The sequence below is a fragment of the Bombus affinis genome, chromosome 3 (assembly GCF_024516045.1).
Source record: "Bombus affinis isolate iyBomAffi1 chromosome 3, iyBomAffi1.2, whole genome shotgun sequence".
In the NCBI taxonomy this organism is placed as follows: domain Eukaryota; kingdom Metazoa; phylum Arthropoda; class Insecta; order Hymenoptera; family Apidae; genus Bombus; species Bombus affinis.
Window position 1 is genome coordinate 4,358,183 of NC_066346.1, and position 25,689 is coordinate 4,383,871.

Here is a 25,689-nt window from a genome sequence, read left to right on the forward strand (position 1 = left end):
TGAAAAGTGAAATTACGCAGAAAGAGGAAACGAAGAGTCGATACGATACTCGATAGTGGACGAGAGTTAATTTTTTATGCATTCCTCCAACGCAATTGTACTTTCCTTTCTTTTTTACCTTTTTCTTCCGTGAAATTGCATGACCTGAATTTCGATCAAGAGGAAAAAAACAAATAGCGTTTATTGAAAAAATAATCGAAAATCTGACGACACAGATGTAGATGAATTTGGATTTATATGGACGATGGTTTAATAACGTGGCGATATTTTATCAGAAGAAAGAACGTTAATACATCTACGGTGCAGTCGCAACGCACCGCATTCCAGGTCGAACGAAACCAGAAAATTACAGGACTATAAATCAGAAAATGTTGCGGTATATGAAATGCCGTTCGTCGATACACGAGACCGTTTTAATATTGCACTCAAAAATATCATTATGATTATTGACTTCCTTCCTTTTATTTTGTTTCGATAATAAAAATGAAAGAGTACAAAATAACCGAGGAATGATTAAGTTTGAAATAAAAGATCGAATAATATTTCAGCGTTCCTCGCTGTCGATCTTTCCTAAATGATTGAAGCACGAATCACGGAAAAATTCGGTGAACATCCGCGTTAATTTCACGAGATATTGCACGCAAATAACTCGGGCACAACAAATTCGAAAATTTTTCATGTACCAAACGCATCCTATTACGAAATATTCGAGTCGATCAAAATTTTCATTCAAAATTGTTCGTAAAAGTGAATTTACATCGGCTTTCAACCTATCCGGAGCTATAATTAAAACAGCCATAAAATGTAAAAATTACATTTCTACTTACGTATCCTCCACTTTCTTTCGCTATTACGATTCAAATAATTAATTTTTAAACACCATGACAGACATACGTGGCGTTACGCGAGTCAAAAATAAGTTCGCGCAAGGTTTCTGTGCTTTATTCACCAGTTGCTTGGAAGTTGAATACACTACTACCGGGGACGCGTGCACGTGCCACGCTCGCTGGGTCCATTCACGAGGCCGTAAACACATCAGTCAATCTTTCAAGCCTGGAGTCGCACTAATGCATGCAGGGTAAACGGTCTTTACAAGAGCTAATGCAAATTTTCCGATACCGTCTCGTTGAATCGCGTTCTCGAAGATCTATGTGTGTACGTATGATATACAAGCACACGTATTTAAAAGCTTTTCTATGAAAATTCAAAGGTTTAAAATACAGAAATATGGAGGAAATTTTCCAGCAAACTTCGTTCTATTAATTTGGAAATTAAGAATTTGTAATTACGAAGGGAAAATTTGAAACAGAAATTTATTATGCGTCAAATTTGAAATGCAAAATAAATTTAAACAGTATTAAGGTTTTATAGTGCTAACACGCTTTTAAAATGCACGGAAGAAAAACATTTGCCACGTTGTTTGACGTATAAAATTCTTTCTATAGAAATGCACGAGCTATAATTTGCCACGTTTCTTTTCAAGTATCGCACCTAATGGTTCGCGGAAATCATCGGCTCGTGAAGCAAGGCTTCGCGATTTATTCACCGCGTAAGATAAATATCTGTTACCAGAGTGGCTGAATAGCATCGAGAATCACTTTCACTCTCTTTTCCGCGACTCGCACGGGTTACTCGCTGCATTGCCTCTAATTAACGTGTTTACGAGAAGAAGTAATAAGAACGGGCTGGGAGCGAGTTAGAAAATCGTGGAAAATCGTGGTTTTCGAATGATGAATATGCCTTGATGTAGGAAAGCAATTTAAAGTGCAGTAGACAGAAGTTAATTTTCGTTCCTAAAAGAAAACTTAGAGGAGTTTCAGGATCAAAGGATACTAAACTTTCTGTCATTTGTAATTAATATCACGTTGAGTTTCTTTGATATTATCATATTACGAGTTTGAGAGATTTTGTTAACAATAGAAATTCATAATAATATGTAATATACATAAAGCAATTACTATGATCATAACTATTACGCTGTAACATCACTGTACGAAAAAATTAATCGAAAATAAAGAATAAATAAATAAAGTTTTTTAAATAAGACTCCGCTTTTAAGAAGACAATTTTTAAAATGTATCAAGTACGTGTATAATTAACTGGGATACTGATACGCTGAACAGCTCGTACTATTAAGAAATTGGAATTAATAGATAACAAAATCCAACGTTAATCACACTTAGAACCGTAAATATGAATAGAAAGAAAGATGCGCACGAAACAAGTTAGAAAACGAAATCTCAATTAAAACCTATTGAGTAATAGTACAATTTAAGGAACATTCTGTATATACCAAATACATATATGCATACAATATCAAATAAAGTATGACATGAGACGTAAACATATATATATATATATATATATATATATATATATATATATATATATATATATATATATATATATTAATTATTTTCTATGTTGATTACATATATAATCAACATATAAAATTTGCGAATGTGAGTGTACGTTCGAATCGGTGAGATGCTGGAACAGACCATTGGTATTGTTTCTAAAGCCGCACGAACGATTGTATGTTACTAATAAAGGCATAACAAGCGGCAGAATCCGGCTACAAACGCTGTCGTTACTTGCCGCGTGTTAACCATTTGCCATACTTCGCGTTACATTCCCCGTGAACTCATTTAATTCCCAACCTCCGCATGACACGTAAACGGGTCACACGATAACCGTTCCAGATTCAAACGCAAGATCGATTCAAATGACACCGCGAAAGATAACTTTCGTATTATATCACGAAGAAAATTGAGACAACGTTACGAATGCTCACATCTTCTACATTCAACGTTCCACGTTTCACGGCTCGACGAACACGACGACAAAGCATTTGGACGGAGAATCGTATTTTCGTCGTCGCAGAATCGCTTCCGATTCCATTATTAAAATATCGCGATCCACCACGCGAAAATAGAAAGATATTATGAAACAGAGTTCAACGTCTCATAAATATAGTATATACAGTGGCAAGAAAAAGTATTTGTACATATTACTGTTTTTCGATGAAGCGTTTATCAGTATCCACATTACTTTTTCATAACATTAATTTTATGTAGTCATGTCAAAGTACTACCAAACAATACGAATCTTGATATAACTTTGGGCTTAACATGCATAAACGCTATAATAAATATAATAGTATACAAACTGAACATATTACATACTATTACAAAGCTGTAACTTTTAAATATACATAGACATAAACATAAACATAAACACTGTTAGGCTGTGCGAATTTCTGACATTTGATGTTTGTAAATAACAGAGCCTCTCTCGAGGAATGTCACGACTTTTTTCCTTGATGTATCGCAAATCACAGAAATTCGAGTAGCGCGTGCTTACAATGAAAGGGGAGCGTGGCTTTCGCGTGGGGCTGCGCTCCGATCGTCGAACGTCGCGCACATGGCGGCCAAAATCACGCAACCGGAATTACGCTCATGACAAAAGACAATTCATTGACATACCTTGGTATCTCGCGACGTGTGGTAGTAATAAACAAAGGCGAACATCCAGGCGCATGACAGCAGCAACACAATTTTCACATTTCGCCGCATCTCTGGTCGTGTATCTTGTTCAATCTCGCCCCTCGTCCTCGTCTACGGTCGGTGATCTCGTACCACCTCGTATGTCCACGTTTCACGCGCGGTGTTTCGTTCGGAAAAAACGGACCACGCACACCCGCCGCCGAGTACGCACCGCAACACCGTGGACAAACACCACTAACGCGAACGAACCGGCAGCCGAAGCCATACTGTCCGGCTTCGACGAGAACGGCGGCTATGCGGTCACTGTGAACGCGCCGAAGCTTCCCAATCCCCACGCCAGGCGGCGCCTCAAGCGCAGTTTGTAGGCTATGACGCCCACTGGCCTCGTTAGCGCGAAATTTCGAATCTCACAGTATGGCCCGCCGAATTCTTATATAGGTTTCATGCTGACCTCTCTATGCAATGTGATGCAACTGCTCACGGACCTTTTCGTATATACTGATTCACGAAAGTATTCCAACATTTATAGATATCTTTCATGAATATATTATGTGTATTATAGGAAATACATTGAGCAATATTATAGAGCACTGCTACATGATTGTATTAATAAAGTGTGAAACTAATCTGAAAATATACGTAAGAATTAAGATATTCATCCATATATATATACATATAGAGATCACAAAAGTGTTTAAGCAATAAATTATCTATTATATTAATAAGTTTCAATATTCAGTGGAAACATATTTAACACTTATGAGTAATCATGCCGTATACTAATTTTTATAAATATATATGTTTGTAATAAATATTTTGTAATTTCCATATACATCTTCGGATTAGTTTTAAATCTTATCACTATAATCATGACAGTTATGTCTCGTTACATGTATTAATGTTTTACATATAATCACATACAATATGTACATAAAAGTATTTTATAGTAAATGCTGGAATATTTATATGCGAGTGTATACGCAAATCGTATCGCATAATGAAGGAATAATTTAACGGTCGTATCTCGGGAAAAGCAAGTTCGCTTAAAGGCCTTTTCTAGACCTTCAACTATAATTCCTTCGTTTATTCTGAAAACTTCTCTATGCATGTTTTGGTTATTTTGATTTCATGGTGAATCATGTAAATGTGAGAAAATACGCAATACGGTCCTTGAGCAACTGCGTTATCAAAGCTTATTTTTGTATATTTTCGGATCGTCTTGCTTAAGTTGCGAAAACGTATTTTTACAGATCCAAATTAAAATCTGATCCAAATTTTAAGCACATTGATGGAAACCAAAAGCAGCCTACTCACCGATCATCGAAATCACTGTGACCACAGCTTCCTTCTCATTTCACGTATGTCAAAGAAATGGAAAATTAAACTAGAAGATTGGCACGTGATCAAAAATTATGTTGCATGGTCGATGTTTGATTTCCATGTGCCGGTGAACGTGTTACTAAACTTTTAATTGGCACGAAGTTGTTGATGAAATTAAATATCACCATTAATTTTCAATATTATACATGTTCGTACACCTATAAAGCAATCCTCTCATGATGTTTTTAATGCTGTATATTTTTATTAAATAATTGTATAAATAATATTTCATTAATTATTTCATATCCTCTAATAAACCATTTTTCAAATGAAATCAGTTCGTCGAAATAATGCTTCGGTGATAAACTAAGCTTTAAATTTATTTATATTTCGATACGTTAAAGAAATATTTAAAAATCCTTTGTACGGTTAAAAACAACATATACGTTTAAATACGTTGCGAGATAAAGAAAGTTTTAAACGAAAGAAACCGAAAAGTGACGGTGTCCTAGCGACAGTTAGAAGGAACTTATCAAACTTAAATTAGGCAAATAAAATTCCTAAACCTGCGGTTTTAAACGAACATTTTTAGTAAAATGAAATATATTATAAAAAAAAAGAAACGAATCAAATAATGAACATGTAACCGATACTGGGTGGATTTCGATAAGTGTACTGAAATACGCCCACTTCCGATCCACGATATGCATCGTTTTTAACCATTCGATGCAGTCTTCGACGAACTTCAAAACGAGAAAGATCACGTGTAGCATCCGGCAAGAGATGCTATAATAAAAATTCGATCGCGTACGCTTCAAACCATCGTAGCGACATGGCTACGAGATCGCAATGGCTGCTGTTGACTTGGTTGGGATTCTGCGCGGCATGGATGGACGAAAGGTCTGGAGAACACAATTTCCGCCAGATCCGATCTTCATCCGAAAGAAAAAAAACTTTCTGCTCGTTCCACATTGCATAAAACGTAATTTTTAACGCTTTCCAGGCCTGTGTTGGAGTCTCGGGACGGAAATCTGTTCATTTCCTCTGCGAAGGACAAGAACATCACCCTAAAGATCTTGGGAGATGGCCACTTAAACGTGAACGAAATTAATTTGCTTGAAGTCGCGAACGCTGTATGGAGACACTATTTTCCTCAAGAACTGAACAGTGGTACGGATGATTTTCTCGTTAATGACGTAATTCGTCTCGTGTTTTTTTTTAGGCGGTAAGCGCGACTCGTTTAATCGAAAGATGGAAAATGGGATACCTGAGCGAAGTGGAATCGAATTTACAACGATTGATACAGGTTGTGGAGGGTCCCGAGGGTTTGGAGAAAAGAATAGCCATGATGAGAGGATTTGGAGAAGGAAATAGCACGTTGCAGCCGGGAGCTCAATCAGCAAATCGAGTAAGTATCTCCTGAAATAAGGTTCTCTTTACGACGAATCATTTTGTTGAACTTAACCGATGTTCAATAATTAACACTTCGTTCAATTGATCACTTGCAGTCTACGCCTGGAATGAACTTAAGAATTCATATGATGGCTCGAGTATGTACAAAAATTCCGACTAAATATTTTGCATGATGTATATTTAGCAGAGAATATTCAAATAACTGTTGAAATATGTCTAGGTAAAGCGAATAGAAGAAAAAGTAAAATCGATAGAATTGAAGCTGAAGACAAACGAATGTAGTAGCAATCCCTGTCTGAATGGTGGTACGTGTCAGGATCTTTACGAAGGATACCAGTGTCATTGTCCATCAAATTGGGAGGTAAATAGTAAAATATTAACGGAGTTAACTATTTTTTCTAAGTTTTCTATATAAATATTTATTTGCGTGCACGCCATAGGGTCCAAATTGCGTCGTGGATGTAAATGAGTGCGTCCGACTATTAGGAACAGATCTTGGATGTCAAAATGGGGCCACCTGCCACAATCTTCCAGGATCATACAGGTTCTTAAACAGTTTGTTTCTCATGAGAAACTGTTATACCAGTGTTTTGCGATATTCTACGTTTACTAACTTTATTTTACTTATTCTTCAGTTGCGATTGCACAGCAGGATGGTACGGTCTCCACTGCACGAAGAAGTCTTCCATTTGCAAACCGGAGAACTCCAACGAACTATGTGGTCACGGTGTCTGCGTTAGCAAAGAAGGTTCTCCACTTGGTTACACCTGTATTTGCGACCAAGTATATACCACGAAACATCTAATTTCATCTATCATGATTTCATCATTTCTGGTATGCAATTAAAATTTTGTATTCTTTCAGGGTTGGCAATCCGAGGGTACTAATCCAGCTTGTATCAAAGACGTGGACGAATGCTCCGAAAACCATAGACCGTGCTCTGTGAATCCTTGGGTTGCTTGTCGAAATGCTCCTGGAACGTTCTTCTGTGATTCTTGTCCTCAAGGATACTCAGGGAATGGTTATTATTGTACTGATATCGACGAATGTATGATCGACAACGGAGGTTGCAGTACAGCTCCCAGAGTTCAATGCATCAATACCATGGTAATTTAGAAAATTCATGTCAGTTCCAGTAATAGTATTTGTCAAATAAAGTACATATTGAGATATCGTATATATCAATGTATAGCGGGATAAATTGAAGAAATTTTTGAACGAGCTAGAATATACATGAATGTTAAACAGGGTTCAAGAATGTGCGGTCCCTGTCCCAGAGGATACAGCGGTGACGGTGTCACTTGTGTCTACGTTGGTAGCTGCGCCATCAACAACGGTGGCTGTCATCCGTTAGCCACATGCATCGAGAATCCAGCTCTCACGAGCGCCTACGTGATCTGTCGTTGTCCAGCCGGTATGGTGGGCGATGGACTCGGCCCGAATGGTTGTCAATCGACCGAGATATCTGCTCATTCACCTTGCGCTAGTAATCCTTGTGTGCATGGAAAGTGCACTATCCATGGCACCACCTATACTTGCATCTGTAATGCTGGATACACTGGTAAGAATATATTATTCTTAATTGCCATTTAGCCAACGATTAATAATATTTCGAATTATATCAGGGAGCACGTGTGACGTCAGAGATCCATGTGTACCGAATCCCTGTAAAAATAGCGGTGTCTGCGTGATTTCTAACGGCGTGCAAACCTGCGATTGTCCGTCGACATATACTGGCAACAGATGCGAAACGCCACGGCAGACCTGCGGCGGTGTGTCGCGTAATCCCTTGGGACATCTCGAGTTCCCGATCGGTGGAAATATTTATCAGCACGGACTGAGCTGTGCCTGGGTTCTAGTCACCAACAGTTCGCTCGTGTTGAACGTCACATTCACCCGTTTCAACCTAGAACATTCGACCGACTGTAAATACGACTTTTTACAGGTATCGCGTCGATCGATCTATATTTCCATTTATTTTCGTCATATTCTACCCGTATCGTCGATCAAGCCGTTAATTGGATGACGCGTTTCAGATACACGACGGCAGGAACGCCGGTAGTCAGATGATTGGCAGATTTTGCGGCAACACTTTCCCCCTCAAGAATGGAAATATCGTGTCCTCTCACAACTCTCTATACTTTTGGTTCCATTCGGATAACAGCATATCTCACGACGGATTCGCGTTTGAATGGAATAGTATCGAGCCCGTTTGCGGAGGCACTTTGACGAATGATTACGGTACGATCAGTTCTCCCGGATCGCCGGGAAGGTATCCGCCGAACAGAGACTGTTACTGGACGATTACCGTTAAATCCTCAAAGAGAATACAGATTCATTTCGGGCAATTGATGCTCGAGGAGCATCCATCCTGCGAGGCCGATTTCCTCGAGGTAAATGTGATTTGTCGAGTCACTCTCCACGTTCGTATAAATATATTCGTATTTCTGTCGATTGTTCACAGATCAGCACTATACATAACGAACGACTGGGGATTTATTGTAATCACACTCATCCGCCGCCTCTTGTTGTGCCAGCTTCCAAAGCTGTAATTTATTTCCACTCTGACAGTGCTGGACAAGATGCTGGCTTCCAAATCCACTATTCTGCCATCGAAGGTAATTGAAATTTCAGGAATAAATTCGAACTTCTACTTCCTTCAAGTCATCCAAAATTGTAAATCGCCATTTTTTCAGGCGTTCCTGGTTGTAATGACGTATATACCACTCCTACCGGTACCGTTAGTAGTCCTACGATCACAAATACTCGAGATATAGAATGCGAATGGAAAATCCAGACGGCTGTTGGTAAACGGATAGAAATTACTTGGCCTAAGTTAGAGCTCTCGGATACCGAATGTCGAATGCAAAAGCTCGAGGTATTTTCTCTCCTAATCTTCACTTTCGAACTCTAAAATGAATTTTATAAGATAGAAATATTTTAACATTATTCATTTTTTTATCAGATTTACGATGGAGATACTAGCGAATCTCCATTGCTCCAACGATACTGTGGTACTATGACTCCGCCCACGATAAAGTCGAGCACGAACGTGTTGCTAATCATCTTCACATCAAAAATGTATTCAGATGGCAGCTTCACTCTCTCCTATAACACAATATGTGGCAAGCTATTCACCGACGATTCAGCAATTATCGAATCATTCATGACTGCAGACGGGATTAATACCGTTGACTGTGTCTACGAGATCAAGCAACCGCCTAACAAAAGAATCGTATTAAATATACTCGAGATGAATATTAGTACTCAGCCGAGGATTCCATATAGAAGCCTGAGGCCGATTAGATTTCATCATTGGAATCACTGGGGACTTCCCCCTTTCAGCTGGCCAGAGAGATACAACTGGCAGGATACATACAGCTGGCCATTTGAAGACGACGCGATGCTTGGAGAAAACAGGCTACCCTCTTGTTTGACAAGTTTTCTCGATGTGTATGACGGCCCCAACGAGAACGCTCCGCGTCTCGCTCATCTTTGTAACGCTGTCGCATCCTCCGACGGTTTAAACTTCTATTCCACACAAAATGTTATGTTGCTCAAGTATCAGTCTAAGTCTTGGGTCCATAGTCAAATCCATTTCCGGGCAAATTACACGACGATTACAAACAGTAAGTGGAATATTGCAGGAGCAAATATAAGAATACCGAGGAATTCTAAGAATTTTGTGCAGATGATAACGAAACTGCAGATCTTTGTGCAAATTTATACTTTTATGAAAATCATTCAACGAATGAATCTAAATTATATAACTAAACACTATAACTGGATATACTTTGAATATTTTACATACTCTCGCATATTAAGTGCATTTTTGCACCCTCAAATTTTCGGAAAATGCATGAAAATCCGTAATTTAATGGTAGTACTTCTTTGCGTTTAACCATTTAACGAATTGGATATTTTCCAAAATAAATGAATAGCTTCTTTCTTAAATTGTTACTGGATTGCGAGTTATCCGATGAATTCCTAACACATGATTTATTCCAAAGGATGTGGAGGATTATACACAGAAACCAGCGGAACGATTCAGACGACCACCGAGTTCGGTCACTACCGCAACGGCGAAACATGCATATGGACGATACAGGCCCCGCTAGGTTATATCGTGCAACTCACCTGGTTGACATTCGATTTGGAAAGACAAATTCGTTGTCAACACGACTATGTCAAGGCATACGAAAATTACATGACCAATAAAGAGGAGATAGGAACGTATGTTTGAATTTTCATATGACAATCGGACGATTTGGAATTGTCAATAACAATGTTGTTCTTCAATTTCATAGCTTCTGTGGCGATACCAAACCGCCGATAATAATGACGCAAAGCAACGAATTGACTTTGATTTTCCGTTCCGATTCGACGATAACCCGCGAAGGATTTACTGCCACGTATCTCTTCCTCGACGCCAGGAAAAGTTGTGGTGGTCATTTCGTTAAGGTAACGGGCGTTATTCAATCGCCAAATTATCCGAAAAATTATCCAAACAGAAGGGAATGCATATGGGTGATCGAAGCTCCAAGCAAGCAAAAGGTGATTCTCAATGTGACGAACTTCCATTTGGAAAATCATCCAAATTGCGATTTCGATTATCTAGAAATCAGGTAGACTTTAAATTTTGAATGTTCTAATATATACTCAAATGCCCTGAAAAGAAATTAATATAACAAACGATTTTCTTAACTTAGGAACGGTGGCTATGCAACTTCTCCATTGATCGGAAAATTTTGTAAAACCGATGTCCCCACGGAAATAATTAGTCAGACCAGTCAATTGTACCTGAAATTCGTGTCTGACCAAACGATATCGTTCAGCGGATTCCGTATAGAATGGGACAGCACGACCATAGGTACAAGATGAATTCTTCGAAAGATACAAATTTTAACGACCGATTAAAGAATATTTCTGAGATCGGAGATCATTTTTTTCGATGTTTCAGGCTGTGGTGGAACTATGAACGGCGTCACCGGCGACATCATATCTCCGAATTATCCGGAACCGTACATGCACCGGGCGGAATGTAAATGGACGATCGCGGTGGCGGCGGGCAGTTTGATACGGTTGCTAGTAGTCGATCTGCAACTGGAGGAGCACACGAAGTGTAGATACGACTATATCGAGATATACGAGGGGAGCAATCGTCGAAACGGCCAGAGATACTGCCAATATCCTTATCCAAAAATCATTATGTCGAAGAGTAACATGCTAAACATAGAATTCCGCTCCGATTTTACAAATTCTGGTCGCGGTTTCCATCTGAAATATGAAACAGGTGAGTCGCTTTCCTCGGCGATTACGTAAAAATTTGCCCCTTAAACGAATCCGGCATTGATCCATCTGCATCGGTGCTGTTGATGTACGTGTATTGTATGTCAAATTGTTTCTTCCTACACGTTGCCAATTCTTTACTTGTATAGGTTTAGTGGTAAACTAATGGACCTTAATTATTCATTATGTAATTATTGAATGTATCTATATGTAACAAAACGCATTCCTTTTACAGTATGCCAAAACACATTACACGGCTTCTACGGCGTGATAGAATCTCCCAATTTCCCGTACACGTACGAGAAAAATGCGAACTGCAGCTGGACGATTGACGCCCCCATAGGTAACAAGATCAACATCACCTTCTCTCATTTTGACCTCGAAGGGACGAGCTATACCAATTCGTGCGACTATGACTATCTGGAGGTGTACGAAGGTTACGACGGTGGTCCTCATACGCAGCTTGGGAAATTCTGTGATTCCAACGTCCTTCCACCCAAAATTCATTCGTCGGACCACCAAGTACACCTGAAATTCGTCACCGACGGTTTCCTCAATTCCAACGGATTCCGACTGGAATGGGTTGTCGATGGTTGCGGTGGACATTTGACAAGGCCCTTCGACTCGTTCACGTCACCCGGATATCCGTCCGCTTATCCGTCGAACGTCGACTGCGAATGGTTGATCGAGGTCGATTTCTCGCACAGCATCGAACTCACTTTCCACGATGTTGGTATCTTGAGATGAACGTTCTCCGACAGCCAACGACGAATAAAAATCTCTCGCGTATTTAATCTTATTCTTCTAGATAAACACCGAGAAGCAGATGGACTGCTACTTCGACAAGGTTCAAATTTTCAGCGGCAAGGATGAGAGCGCACCGAAATTAGTCGAAATCTGCTACTCGCCTAAACCTGTAGTGTACACCAGCTTCGGGAATCAGATGTTCATCAAGTTCCATTCCGACGTCTCGTATGCGACCCGTGGATTTAACGCCAGTTACAAAAGCGTTCCCATCACCTGTGGTGGCAGATTTACCACCGATACAGGAATCATATTCTCCAAGAATTACCCGAAAAACTATCCGCCTAGTCAAAATTGCAAATGGTTGATACAAGTTGATCAAAATTACATCGTTAATATCACCTTCTTGGACTTTGATATCGAGGACAGTAGGAATTGCACCGACGATTATGTTCAGGTACATACATTAAATATTTGTTTGGAGTTGGTAGATGTAAATGGGACAAGTTGTAGAAAATTGTGACTTTTGCAACAGATATACGATGGACCGACAACGGAGTCGCCGTTATTAGGCACCCACTGCGGAAACGAACTGCCACCCTCTTACGAATCAACCAGCAATGAGATGTTAGTTGTTATGAGAACAGACAGAATATTAGGAGCGAAAGGATTCCAAGCGCAATATCGTAAAAACTGTGGTGCACGTATCATTGTACGTGATCAAGGGTACGTCGTTCCATACTCAACTTACACCACCGACGCTCTCTCCGATGGAAGCTGTACATGGATATTGGTTGCTGAGGATCAAGGTAAAGTTTCGTCATATTAGATAGTCGTCCCATCATAAACAGTCTTTCTTTTTTCTTAGATAATCTGTTTAGATTTTTAACGAAACGTGCAGAGAAAGAAGATGATAAGTCACGTTTCCCATTCTTTTTTTTTTTTTACAAGGGAACAATTTTTAAATTCAGTACGTTATCAATTAATCCTGTGTTACCAAAATTTTCTTACCATTTAGTTTTTATGATCTTTCCATAATTTATTGCAAGATATAAAAATATTGATTCGCGATAGGTTTTTACGAAATTTTGTCAATCTATCAGCTATTTTTGGTTCTAACCGATTCTTTCCATTTTCTGTTACAAAATATTAAAAGGCTACTTTAGCAATTATAAAGTTATAAAGTTTTTATAAAAAAACGAATTATCAGATTTGTTCCCCTGTGACTTTCACGTAATAAGTATTCCAATTATTAATTCTTTTTTCAATTTTTTAAAACAGCCGATCATGTCACTGTGACATTCACGTATTTGGATCTAGACGTGGCAGACTGGACTCATCTAGAGGTGTTCGAAGGTGAAGGTTTGGATGGGCCATCTCGAGGCCATTGGGATGCTGGTACCAACACTGTACCCTTGCCGATAACCAGTAACGGCAATGCACTTACCGTGCATGTGACCTCAAGCTACGAATTGTTAGCACGCTTTTCCTTCACCTATTCCGTATTAGATTCAGGTAATTGATGCGACCGCTTTTTTTATCGTTTCTGACATCTTCTTGGCAAACTTTCGATACTGAAAACGATTTATTACGCGACACATTGAATATTTAATGTATACTGCATTCGTAGTAACTAATCTGCGAATTTTTGTGCGGTTTTGTATGCACTGTGACGAGATACGATTATACATTTGATACCAATCTGGAAATGCATATGGAAGTTACAAGATATTTACTACAAAAAAAAAATTACATTTAATAAAAAAGAAGTTAGTACGCAACATGAATAGTCATGTTAATATTAAGTGTTACAGATAGTTTCACTGAATTTTGCGACTTAATATAATATATAATTGGTCGTTTATAATTCATTTTCAGATTTGTTTCAAGCTTTTCCAATATAGATGCTTATGAAATGTCAAAATATTTTGTATGACGCATATAATATATTCGTTAAATGTGTCCACGAATGCTCGAATACTTTCGTGAGCTTCGATGCTAAACAGATCGATCAATTTCGTCAAATCAATAAATATGAGTTTCCTTTATCTAACTCTATCGAACGTTAAATCTTATTGATCGAACTGCAGCATGCGGCGGAACGTACAAGACGTATAAAGGAGAGATCGCATCGCCGAACTACCCCGACAGTTACCCCTTAAACGCCGAGTGCATCTGGATCCTGGACAACTCGCCCGGAAATAGACTTCGCCTGAATTTCATCGACTTCGATCTGCAGCAAAGCGACGATTGTAACATGGATTATTTGGAGATACGCGAGGACAGTGGGATCGGGAAGCTGATCAATACTTTCTGCGGAACCAACGCAGAACCAGTCCAAACGTCGAAAAAATTATGGATCAAGTTCAAGAGCGACGACGAGGGCGCAGGGAAGGGGTTCAGAGCTCATTTCCAAGTGATTGGTGGAGACGAACTAAGTGGACCAGTAGGAACAATCACTTCTCCGCTTTATCCGATTCCTTATAAACAGAGTTACACCATGTGGAGAATCACAGTCGAATTTGGGTCGATGATTCGAATCGATATCACGGATATATACATTAACAATTTCGATACTGGCGTCAACTCTCTCAAGGTATATATAAGAACATATATATTTCAAGTATTTGATAGCAGACGAAAAAGTGTTGCTCGGCATCGTTCAAACACGTATACGATTCCAGAAGTACTGTTCCTCACTATCCTTTTATCAGGAACCACCCTTGTCATCCTCAATCCGTCGTTAGTTCTTCTAAGAACAATGTTTCTCCTTTTTAAAGGAATGCCATAGCTACAAAATTTCAAGTCACTAGCTATGGCACAACAACCCTTGGTCTCAACAATTTGAAGAACACATCATAACTAACACGTATAATTTTAAATCCATAACAACGACTACGTGTCTTGAACAGGTGTACGATGGTTACGATTACAATGCGCCAGTTTTGTTGGAAATTCACAATTTTGATGAAGCTCAGTCCGTCACGTCTACTGGTAATGTAGTCAATATAGAATTTTCGATCGATGTCAGCCTTGTATTTCGACATGGTGGCTGGTTCTCCCTTAATTGGCTTCAAATACCAAGAAATACCGATGATGGCAATACGGAAAATGAAGCTGTTAAACGTAAGTTCGAACATCGTTAATGTCGTTGATTAAAACGTAACATTGTATCTTGCCACAGTGTCAGAGTGCAGTATGGAAGTGGCTCTACAGAACAGCAGTAGATACGGTATCACGTCGCCCGGCTGGCCGCACGGCTATGCCGATAATCTTCGTTGCGTATGGATTTTCACTTCTCCACCTGGAACTCACTTGGTCTTTAGAATATTATACATGGATCTGGAAGAAAGCAACGATTGCGTGGCAGATTTTATCACGGTTTACAACGGCAATGCCCTAACAGACGAGAGTAACGCGAATCTATTGCACAAATTATGCCTATCGAATTCTACGTCGATGATAATAGAGACGGATAACGTGATGACGGTGAAGTTCGAATCAGATAGCTACTTGAACGAAACAGGCTTCAGCGCATACGTCTACCAAGGTAAAAATATTTTCAAGTACTCTTGCATTCGAGGACATTATTCACGATATAGGGTGTTCATTGTCGATGTAACTCAGCTTGCGGTGGTAAGCTATCTGGACCAAACGGAGTGATCGAGATCAATAATGTTACATCGAGGTTGCAATTGCATAGTTGGGATATTTCGTGCGAGTGGGTGGTCACAGTGAGGCCTGGGCGAACGATAGAAGTGAATATCGTTGAGATGTCGATACAAAATCCCAGTTCGACGTGCAGTAATAATTTTCTTATGGTAAATTTCCATTCAATATTAAATGTGTCAATGATAATCTTTTAATTCCTTGAAATACGTGATTAACTGTTTTTATAGTTGAAAAATGGTGGAGAGATTGCGTCACCTTTACTTGGAGCTGGAAAATACTGCGGTTTCGTGACACCAACCCCTCTCCAAACCACCGGAAATCGCCTATACGTGAAGGCGCACGGTATTCAGCGCAATATCTACTTTAAATTAACCTACAGGTGATCACGGCTATTTTTTATCCATTAATACGTTCCATACCTGTCAAGTTAAATTTTCTGAAGAAATTTGATGAATTATTCAGCGAAGTGAGCATGAATTGCGGAGGTGAATTCTACCTGACGAGCAAGCAGAAGGAGTGGGAAATCGCCACCCCAAATTACCCGAACATCCCTCCAACATATTCCGAGTGCACGTGGACGGCAATAGCACCTGGCAGAGAAAGGATATTCATCCATTTCATCGAAAGATTCGATTTAAGTTCCTCCCTAAAGTGAGTCTTGGATGTACCAACAGTGAGCAGCTAACTTACTATATTAAATCACGCAAGTTCCGTGAACAGTAAGAGAGGAAACGGTTTTCAGCTGTGAGAAGGAGTACGTTGAAATCAGGGATGGTGGAACGAGTAACTCCAGACTGTTAGGAAGATACTGTAAAGACACAGCTCCCAGCAGCATGGTCAGTACCGAAAATATGATGTACGTTCACTTTTACACGGACGTGCCCGAGCCCAAGAATGGTTTCAAAGCTGTGCTCTCTATCAAAGGTTAGATGATATGTAATATCGCAATTTAATTCGTTCTAAATATTTTGCATTCGTGAATCAGAGTTATACATACAAATTCAAACCTTTGAAATAATTTTCTAAAGTCTGCTGCTTTTCTTGTAGATTTATGCGGTGGGATCATCAGAGGTCTCAGTGGCTTCATCTCATCACCGAATTATCCGTTGGGTTATGCCAAAAATCATAATTGCACTTGGCGAATAATTGCTCCAGCAGATCATACATTGAAATTCACGTTCTTAGATATAAACTTACCTAACCGCCATACTTGCAAGGATTACGTGCAGATCCAGGAAGTGATGCTGGTGAATAAAACGAGTAAGTAGAAACAGACTTAGAGGTTAAACCCAACGGTTAGATGAACGCTTTCTATGATCTTCCCCTTTTTTTACTTTTTATCAGATGTAGAAATTGGCAAGTATTGCGGTTTCGTGAAACCCGAAGCCGTCGAAACGGGATCCAACGAAGCAATAGTGACGTTCATGAGCGATGATATCGAATACGTATCCTACCGAGGTTTCAATCTTAACTTTACCGCTAGTCAAGAAAGTGAGTACCAAATGAGAATCGAAATGGAAATGAAACGATAATAAATAATGTTTATTGCAGTCTGTGGAGGTGAAATCACTGACATGACGGGCACGATCAAGCCGAATGGTTATCCCAATATCGCAACACGTTCAAAGTACGCAATTGAAAATTTCTGTTAAATTAAACCTTCTGTACTTTATCTACTTCTATTCTTTTGCAGATACTGTGACTGGAGAATTAAATTGCCAGTAGGATATTACGTAGTTGCTGAATTACAGGACTTGGATATCATGCCCGATATTCAGTCACGACTGAGTTACACAGTAATGGTAATTATCAACAACCTTACAATTTTTACCATTTTACCATTTCAACCGTTAACTGATCTTTTTTTCAGTTTTACAGCGATTTCCGCTTCAAATCCAGGATCAAGACAATACGATCGAATTCAACAGATCGAATAATAATAAGCTCTAGTAATACCATGATGATCGGTTATTATTCGTCACCAGGCTATCGTGGTTTCAAATTGCGCTACCATGCCGAACCGAATCCTCGTACGTTCGCGAAAGAAATATTTCTTTGATAGATCAAAAATCCAATCGTCCGATGAACAATATTGTTATCCAAACTTTCAGCCTGCGGTGGAGTGATACAAGAAATCAAAGGTAGTCTGTCACCACCAAAATATCGACCCTTCAACGAGTCGTCCTATTTCTGTCTCTGGAACATAGCAGCACCGAACAGTCTAATAAACAGCAGTCATCTTGGAGTGACATTGTCGATAAAGGCGATTGGCCTAATTGGCGGAATTCGTGGATATGCCTTAACCAGGAATTGCTTCCGGGACCAGGTCATCTCTTTGAGTGGTAAGATTGTCATTGTCAACCGAATCGTGTCTTTCTATCGCTGGACGATTTTTTAAAATCGTGAAAAATACGAAAGAATTGTTGTTAATTTTTTTGAATCTAAAAGATTTATTCCAAAAGTTTGTAGAAAAATTTCAAACGTTAAAAGTATCTTTTGCACGATTAGAACGAAAGTGAGACTTAAATACACGTTATATCACATACATTAAAATTCGACAAGTGGTGGAACATATTTTTGTTTTCCAAGGTATCGGTATGATTTGCGGCAACTTCTCGGAACCGGTGTATTTGAGAAGTCCCAAACTGATGAACGAGTTGACCGTAAGTCTCAAACGAAGGAAACACGATGGTGTTACATACATTTTGCACATAGCGTATATCTGTTTAAAATTTGTAGATAGTGAACAGTACTTTCGGTGTACCGATGCGCTTCACCCTCGAGTACGAATGGCAACCTTGCGGTGGCATTCTTAGTGGATTGACGCACGTGATACAGGCGCCTAAAAATATATCCTATCCTATTAATTGCGTTTGGCACGCAAATTATCCAGACAATGGAGAAATGATCAAGCTCCACTTCAACAGACTACACTTGGGTGGTTGTGACAAGAATTACATCAGTATCAGGTACTTTGGAAACAAATAATTCACTATAAACCTCTGTAAATCTCTAGAACTAGTTGAAATGTGAAATTTGGATCAAAGATATTAGTACGAGAAACAAAGTTTTGTCCACGTACCTATATTTTACAAACATAAGTCTCCGAAAATCCTCCAAAATGCACCATAGTAAGTGTCCGTTAAAGAGAACTGGAGTTATTCCAAACCATTCCGATACTTCTAGTTTCAAGATTACACGTCTTTCTTCAATGTACTTGTTTCTTAGGAACGGTGGTCCACTTTCGCCAGAGATCGGCAAATTCTGCGGTAACGTGCAACCTAATAACATCACCAGCATATCTAATCAATTATGGATCGAATATACAGCAGTAGAGGATCCCAATGACTTCGAGTTTGTCCTAGAACCAGAGAACGACGGATGTGGAGGCACACTTCATGGCAACAGTCGCGAAATATCATCCCCTAAGTAAATGAAAGCACGATAACGCAAAATGAATCAAAGAAATATCTGATTGAGCGATTCATTCATATTCTTCGTGTATCTACAGGTTCCCGGCGAAATATCCCAACAACGCGGAGTGCATCTGGGAAATAATAGCGGACAACGGCTATCACGTCGGCCTGGTATTCGTTGATCGTTTCAATTTGGAGAGCAGCCCTAACTGCGAGAAGGATTACGTACAGGTGCGTGAGAAATTTGCATGGTAATGAAATTGTGCAATAGGTTTCCGTTGCACCCGGACGACGAACTTCGTCGACGCACCATGTTAGCATGAAAAGTAACGACAGTGTGTTATGTTTGGCCTTATTATTATCGTTGTCCAGCGTGGTAAGAAATGAAGCAGTTGATAGACACGAAACCAGTAGGGATATGACGTGTTGCAAACTCGAGATAGTCGAAGATTTTATCTTTCGAATATTTTGTCTGATGTAGATGTTCGACTGGGTGACAGACGTAAAGAATAAATCTTCCACGGGAATGTGGAAGGATCTTGGAAAAGTCTGCGGTAGAAACACGCCGTTGACATTCAATTCGACCAGCAATCGTATGAAAGTTATCTTCCGTTCGAACGAGGCGATCCAGGGTGACGGATTTCGCGCCGTTTGGCAGGAGAACTGCGGTGGAGTTTTCGAAGCCACCTCTCACCGGAAGATTATCACATCGCCATCGTATCCGAATTTCTATCCGCCAAATTTCTTCTGTAATTATACTATCGTGGCGCCAGAAGAAAGCATAATAATCAGTTTCAAGGAATTCCAGATCGAACACAGTAAGCAGGAATAAATACTACTAAGAGAACGTGACAGATACGACTGAAATTCATCATTTGGTGTTGCCGTTAATCATAGGTCGCAGGGACTGTAACCTCGACAATGTGACGATTTTATACGAAGACACGTATGTAATGGAGGAGAATGTTTATTGCGGAGAGAATAAGCCACCCTTAATAAAGGCGACAAACAAAGCAGAGATCATCTTTAGAACCGATAGATTCATTCAACGAAGCGGTTTTCTATTCGAATATCATCTCAATGGTACTCATGGCCACATATTATAAACAATAAAAATTCGAAACTTTCAATAGAATTCGTCTTTCAACGATGTCTTTTTTTCTTTCTATCTCGAAAGACTGTGGCGGAACGATAACAGAGCCTGGAGACATTAAGCTCTTAACACGCGATGGCATATACCTCGGAGGGACGGACTGTGTCTGGAAAATCCAAGCACCCTCAGACAAGAGTGTCGTTCTCCGTTTCGAAAGTTTCGTACTCGAGTCCAGCTACAGGTACCTTATCCGATATTCAAGTTCGAGGGAATTATAGTGACAGTGGTATTTTACGATAACACTATAAATCTTGCAGCTGTTTATACGATGTCGTGACAATCTACGAAGGCCTGGAGGAAAACGATCAGAATAGACTAGCTAAACTGTGCGGAGATCTGTCGGAACATTTGCCAGTCATAAAGTCCAACTCAAGTTCCATGCGGGTTTTGTTCCACGCGGATTACAGCCGCCACTATTCTGGTTTTACCGCAAAGGTAACTTCTACGTAGTTTATAATTAAAATTTCCAGCCTCTTTAATCGTATTACATACAATTTTCTTCTAGAATCGCTTAATTTTTAAATCGTTTGGTTATCTCAGGTACTTTTTGTGAAAAGTGTGGAAGCAGGTTGCGGCGGAGTCATTCATTTGCTTACTCCTCATAGTCAGACGTTCAAGACACAGAAAGATTCGACGTACGATAGCCTAGAAGACTGTCACTGGAACGTGGTAACATCAGTGGGAAAAATTATCAAATTTACTATCAACAGCATGGATATCAAGAATAAAACTATCAATAAAAATGACACTATCGACAATGAATGCACTGGCGATTTTCTTGAGGTACAATTTTCCCATCCGCTACTAATTTTTGTATTGTTATGTCTTTAACTTCTTGTTACGTCGTTTAGGTTCGCGACGGCGCCGGACCTTTTAGTCAGCTTTTAGGAAAATTCTGTGGCAACCAACCTCCGCTTCCTATATTATCCGGTTCCAACACTCTTTGGATACGATTCGTCAGCGATGGTACGCTCGAAGGAGCTGGCGTCGATGGCACGTTTGACACATTAGATGGTAAAGTCAATTAAATATCGATTAATTAATGAGAAAATACTCGATGCTTAACGGTTGTTTGATTTTTCCAGCGTTATGTGCCTATGCCGCCCCAATAGCGAACAACTCGAGACTTACACTGACTTCGCCGAATTATCCGAATAATTACGAATCAAATACAAGGTGTCATTGGACGATAAGTTCCGAAGACATATACACCGAAAGACTAAGGATACAATTTTTAGACTTCGATCTGGCTGACTCTCGCCAGTGCGAAGATGACTACGTTGAAATCATAGACAGCAGGGTAAGTTGCTTAACGTATTATTTACCCAGTTCAGAAATATCGTTATCGTATCATCATGAAACGATGTTCATACAGAATCGAAAGTACATCGAGGAGGGCTACGGCGAGAACTTCATTTGGAATGGAAATATGCTAACAGAAATTTATGATTCGGTAATGAAACTTATTTTTTTAATAGCTATGTATATTTGTATACTGTTGTTTCCAAATTATTATTTAATATTGTCAAATTTTTATGGTTTAATAAATTATAGGGCGGTTTTGCGCCATCCACTTCGTACAAATACTGTGGCAACAATTTGCCTCATGATTTCTACAGGTAGGTAACGAGTTGTCAAACAGAATCCAAACGTACAAAAATTGAACATAAAAAGTTAAATTTCCTTGTCGATACAGTTACAGCACCGAACTGCACGTGACGTTCAAAGGTTCTAGCACTGGTCACAAAGGTTTTAAACTCGAATATAGCAAGTCGACGTGCGATCGGAATTTCACCGCGGAACAAGGTCGAATCGTGCACGAAGGTATCACCGATTGTTGGATCACGATAACAGCGCCTAAAAACCGCACAATCTCTTTATATTTTAACCAATTCTCGCTCTACGACCCGGACGAGTGCACCAAGAGCTCCTTACAAGCAAGTGTTCTAATCGCGTTTCTATTTATACATCCTCTGACAAAGATTCTGTTTCTACTTGGTCATGTTGCGTTCACTTAGGTGTTCGATGGTGATTTGACTGATAAATTGGTAGCGTCGTTGTGCTCCATGGATCTGCCTAGTCCTATTTTCAGTACCGGAAACAAGCTGAGTTTACATTCTCGGTCCGAATGGTCATCTAGCTTTGAGTTCTACGACATCACATATACCACTACGGACGCAGGTGAGAACAGAGTGTGTTCGATATTAATACTGAAAATCAGTGCGTTGTTTGAGAATTGTTGCGTGAGCGTATTAGGAAATAGATAAAGATTTTGTAGGAGATGGGAAACATCATGCGTGGGAAGGGCAAATAGGAATGAAACAAGTGAAAACAGTGGGAAATGGTGTATAATTCTGTGAGGAAACCACGCACCGTAAAATAATTATTTGTTGTATGCAATAATTAATCACATACAGGTCGTGGCTGCGGTGGTCGTATATTTAATTACGCCGGATCGTTTACGTCACCTATGTACCCCAACGAATATCGCAATAACACGGTGTGTGTCTGGGACATTACCGTACCAAATGGCCTGAAAGCCGCCTTGACTTTCCCAGTATTCGACATCGGCACGAAGAGGAGCTGTTCTTACGAATACAACGTTGTGAAAATCTACGATATCACATCGACTGGAGAGGAAGTTCTTTCCACTACTTACTGTGGAGGGGTAATTCGATATCAGAATATAAGACCAATTGCTGAGTCTATTTGAAGAGCAAGGTGATAATGATCTTTTCATCGAATTTTTATTTGTCTTTGCAGGATGATCCGGCACCGTTCGTAGCCAGCAGCAATCGGGTGATTGTGAAATTTATTTCATCGGTGAACAATATTGGAACAGGTTGGAGAGCGAATTTCGATGGCCGAGAGGATTAAGAGAAGAGACGTTTGAGTGTAAACATCAGAGAACGATTTACAAATATATTTATTCTATCAAAATGTATGTATATTTCGCTTGTTAACAATGCAGTATATTTATGGTAGCGCGCTGTGAAAAGGTAAACGAATTAAGGCGATTGTACGATAACTATTATTTGTAAATAACGTAATGTTTATGCGATATAGGTAGAGATGAAATAAATCAGATTTCGTACAACGTTTCGTATTATTATTGGTCGATAATTCATTATGATATCGTATTGGCTAGAACCAATACCGCCAAGCATTGTTGACTCGTGCGAAATTAATTCAACGATCTTCTCAATATCCTATCGATAAATCATGAATAATATAATATGATATTTTCGAATGTGTTCAGGTTTAACTAATCAAACGTCACGCTTCGTTGCATTCATCCACGCAATTCCCGTTCGTATCATTGTCCTCCGCTTCTTCAAGTTCCGCCACTGAACAGCTCTTCGTCTTTCCGTTCGCTTCCTCTATCTTCGGATCTTCTTCCACAACTGGCAGAGTTTCCGTATCTAGTTCTTCGTCATTTTGTATCTCTCGTTTCTTCCTGTTCTTCTCGCGTTTGTTCTTCTCAGCTTTCTTCTTGTCTTTTTTCGACACCGACTTCGCTTTAGTCTCCTCTTCTTCCACTTCCAACGGTGCTTCCTCTACTTCCTCCATCTTCGTTTGTTTTTCTTTCTTCTGGACCTTCTTCTTCTTACCTTCCTTCGTTAGCTTCTCGGATTTGTCCAGATTTTCACTTTCCACTTTCTGCTTTGACTTCTTTTCATTTTCCAAGTTGTTTTGTTCTTCCACTTTTTTATCTTTCGATTTCTTATCTTTCAACCTCTTGGAATCTTTCTGGTGCGCTTCTTGAGACTCACCAGAATATTTAGTTTTCTTCTTAGACTCATACTTTGAATTGGTTCGAGGGTCGGCGTTTTCCTTCCCTTTCAGTTTCTTGTTCTTCGACTTGTGCCCTTTTCCTGATTCCTCATTTTCAACAACGTTTTCAGAATAGCTCTCCGCGTTCTTTTCCTCCGACGCGCTGTTCTTCCTCTTCCTCGACTGTAAGTTCTTGCCCTCTCTGTCCTTCCATTTTCCTTCCCTAAAACAACGAAAATCAGCATCGTGGCAGAACTTAGTCACGAGAAAATGATGCAGAAGCAACGTCCGTCACCCGTGACCAGATAAAAGCTACCGAGGGCAAAGCGATTATTGCGTAACTGACGCCACGACGCATACGATCCGATGCATCATACTGCGCTTTTTCAAACTCACTTCGAATACGCTACATCCTTCTTTTTCCTTTCATGGCCTTTTTTCGACTCCACTTCCTTGCCAGGTTTCTTCGCCAACGCATCGGAGACGAGCACCGTGACAATCAACAAAATAGTAAATAGTACCCAGATCCTGAAGAAATGTTCCACGAATTAAAATGATCGCTTTCTAACGTTAACGCGGCCAAACCGCGTGAAAACTAAAATATTCTCCTCACCGCATATCTGCTCCGCGATTGAATCACTCTTGATCCTCTAATGATACGTATCGAGTCTGGAGATCGCGTACGACCGAAATCAAGATTCAGCGCAATACTGACTGCTGTTCGTCGGTCCTCTTATATCTTATACTGTGTCTTCATTCATATCTCGATAAACACGCTTGCCTCACAGCTCGATGATCGCGCAGTTAGTGAATGGTTCTTACGGTATCGGTCTTGATATCAGCGTAAAATCTATCGGCAATACGTGGACGAATAATTGCGATCTGAATTCGTAACGCGGAAAGTTCGAAGTTCGAGTATGTAACTCTTCCTCGCTTCAACGTATCGTGCGTTCTTGACCTAGAACAGCCTGTGCCTGAAATAGCAAAACCGACTGTTCACATCCTACGCACCAATCATCTATCCTTGATATCTTCGCGAGTTTTCCACATTTTTCTCGTCCTGTTTCCGACATTTCGCTTAACCGCTACCGTTTCTCCACCACCACGAAACGAGATATTTAGGTCGGTTCATATCTAATCTTCGTACCGACGGTCTCTGACGTCAGGGGCCACTCAAGGAAGCTCTACATTGTGACAAACAAGCATTCGTATGACAGGTAATTTTCAATATTACGCGACTTATACCATTCACGTCTTTTGTTTGGACCCAGTTACTCTTATCGAGTTATGACGCCACTGGATTAAAGGTCCAGAATGCAGCTTCTAGAGGCAGATTTTGGCTCATCACGCAATTCTTCTTGCTCCTGCTTCCATAGGTGGTAATATAAACAAGCTGAGGTGA

General features: G+C 39.8%; 3 protein-coding genes across 3 annotated transcripts in view; 1 reads left to right on the plus strand and 2 right to left on the minus strand.

Moving 5' to 3' along the window:
- Positions 1 to 3,800, minus strand: part of LOC126914043 (polypeptide N-acetylgalactosaminyltransferase 2) — a 197,466-nt gene extending 193,666 nt beyond the window's left edge. Inside the window, exon 1 of the mRNA XM_050717481.1 lies at positions 3,486 to 3,800. Within this exon, the coding sequence (XP_050573438.1) occupies positions 3,486 to 3,575 (90 nt within the window). The 5' untranslated portion in view covers positions 3,576 to 3,800. The remainder of the gene's footprint in view (positions 1 to 3,485) is intronic.
- A 1,762-nt stretch (positions 3,801 to 5,562) lies between these two features.
- LOC126913975 (cubilin) lies at positions 5,563 to 23,610 on the plus strand. The gene is made up of 52 exons (XM_050717266.1): positions 5,563 to 5,726; positions 5,830 to 5,959; positions 6,049 to 6,234; positions 6,335 to 6,376; positions 6,460 to 6,600; positions 6,680 to 6,783; positions 6,875 to 7,022; positions 7,104 to 7,346; positions 7,488 to 7,800; positions 7,865 to 8,184; positions 8,276 to 8,632; positions 8,704 to 8,857; positions 8,936 to 9,117; positions 9,205 to 9,868; positions 10,250 to 10,472; positions 10,547 to 10,864; positions 10,949 to 11,109; positions 11,200 to 11,532; positions 11,764 to 12,257; positions 12,337 to 12,729; positions 12,808 to 13,081; positions 13,554 to 13,787; positions 14,363 to 14,868; positions 15,185 to 15,398; positions 15,457 to 15,822; positions 15,900 to 16,093; positions 16,172 to 16,323; positions 16,407 to 16,595; positions 16,687 to 16,868; positions 16,992 to 17,204; positions 17,289 to 17,435; positions 17,496 to 17,571; positions 17,638 to 17,746; positions 17,815 to 17,974; positions 18,056 to 18,286; positions 18,534 to 18,607; positions 18,684 to 18,913; positions 19,173 to 19,373; positions 19,456 to 19,591; positions 19,842 to 20,178; positions 20,258 to 20,443; positions 20,538 to 20,694; positions 20,771 to 20,948; positions 21,054 to 21,296; positions 21,365 to 21,527; positions 21,599 to 21,813; positions 21,889 to 21,966; positions 22,068 to 22,132; positions 22,210 to 22,450; positions 22,532 to 22,694; positions 22,931 to 23,181; positions 23,277 to 23,610. Exons 1-52 carry the CDS (start codon positions 5,659 to 5,661, stop codon positions 23,388 to 23,390), a joined length of 11,253 nt encoding a protein of 3,750 aa, XP_050573223.1. The 5' UTR covers positions 5,563 to 5,658; the 3' UTR covers positions 23,391 to 23,610.
- LOC126914075 (uncharacterized) lies at positions 23,422 to 25,063 on the minus strand. Its single transcript, XM_050717552.1, has 3 exons — positions 24,901 to 25,063; positions 24,684 to 24,815; positions 23,422 to 24,510 (listed from the first exon to the last, which is right to left on the minus strand). The coding sequence occupies exons 1-3, from the start codon at positions 24,903 to 24,905 to the stop codon at positions 23,790 to 23,792; spliced, it is 858 nt and encodes a 285-aa protein (XP_050573509.1). The 5' UTR covers positions 24,906 to 25,063; the 3' UTR covers positions 23,422 to 23,789.
- Between the last annotated feature and the right edge of the window lie 626 nt (positions 25,064 to 25,689).

Bases quoted from the DNA above. Each gene is read 5' to 3' on its own strand.
- LOC126913975 (XM_050717266.1), top strand. From the start codon at position 5,659: ATGGCTACGAGATCGCAATGGCTGCTGTTGACTTGGTTGGGATTCTGC. The intron at 15,399-15,456 runs GTAAGTTCGAAC...ATCTTGCCACAG, and splicing joins GGAAAATGAAGCTGTTAAAC to TGTCAGAGTGCAGTATGGAA. The intron at 16,869-16,991 runs GTTAGATGATAT...CTTTTCTTGTAG, and splicing joins AGCTGTGCTCTCTATCAAAG to ATTTATGCGGTGGGATCATC.
- LOC126914075 (XM_050717552.1), bottom strand. The intron at 24,511-24,683 runs GTGAGTTTGAAA...TCGTTGTTTTAG, and splicing joins AAGGATGTAGCGTATTCGAA to GGAAGGAAAATGGAAGGACA.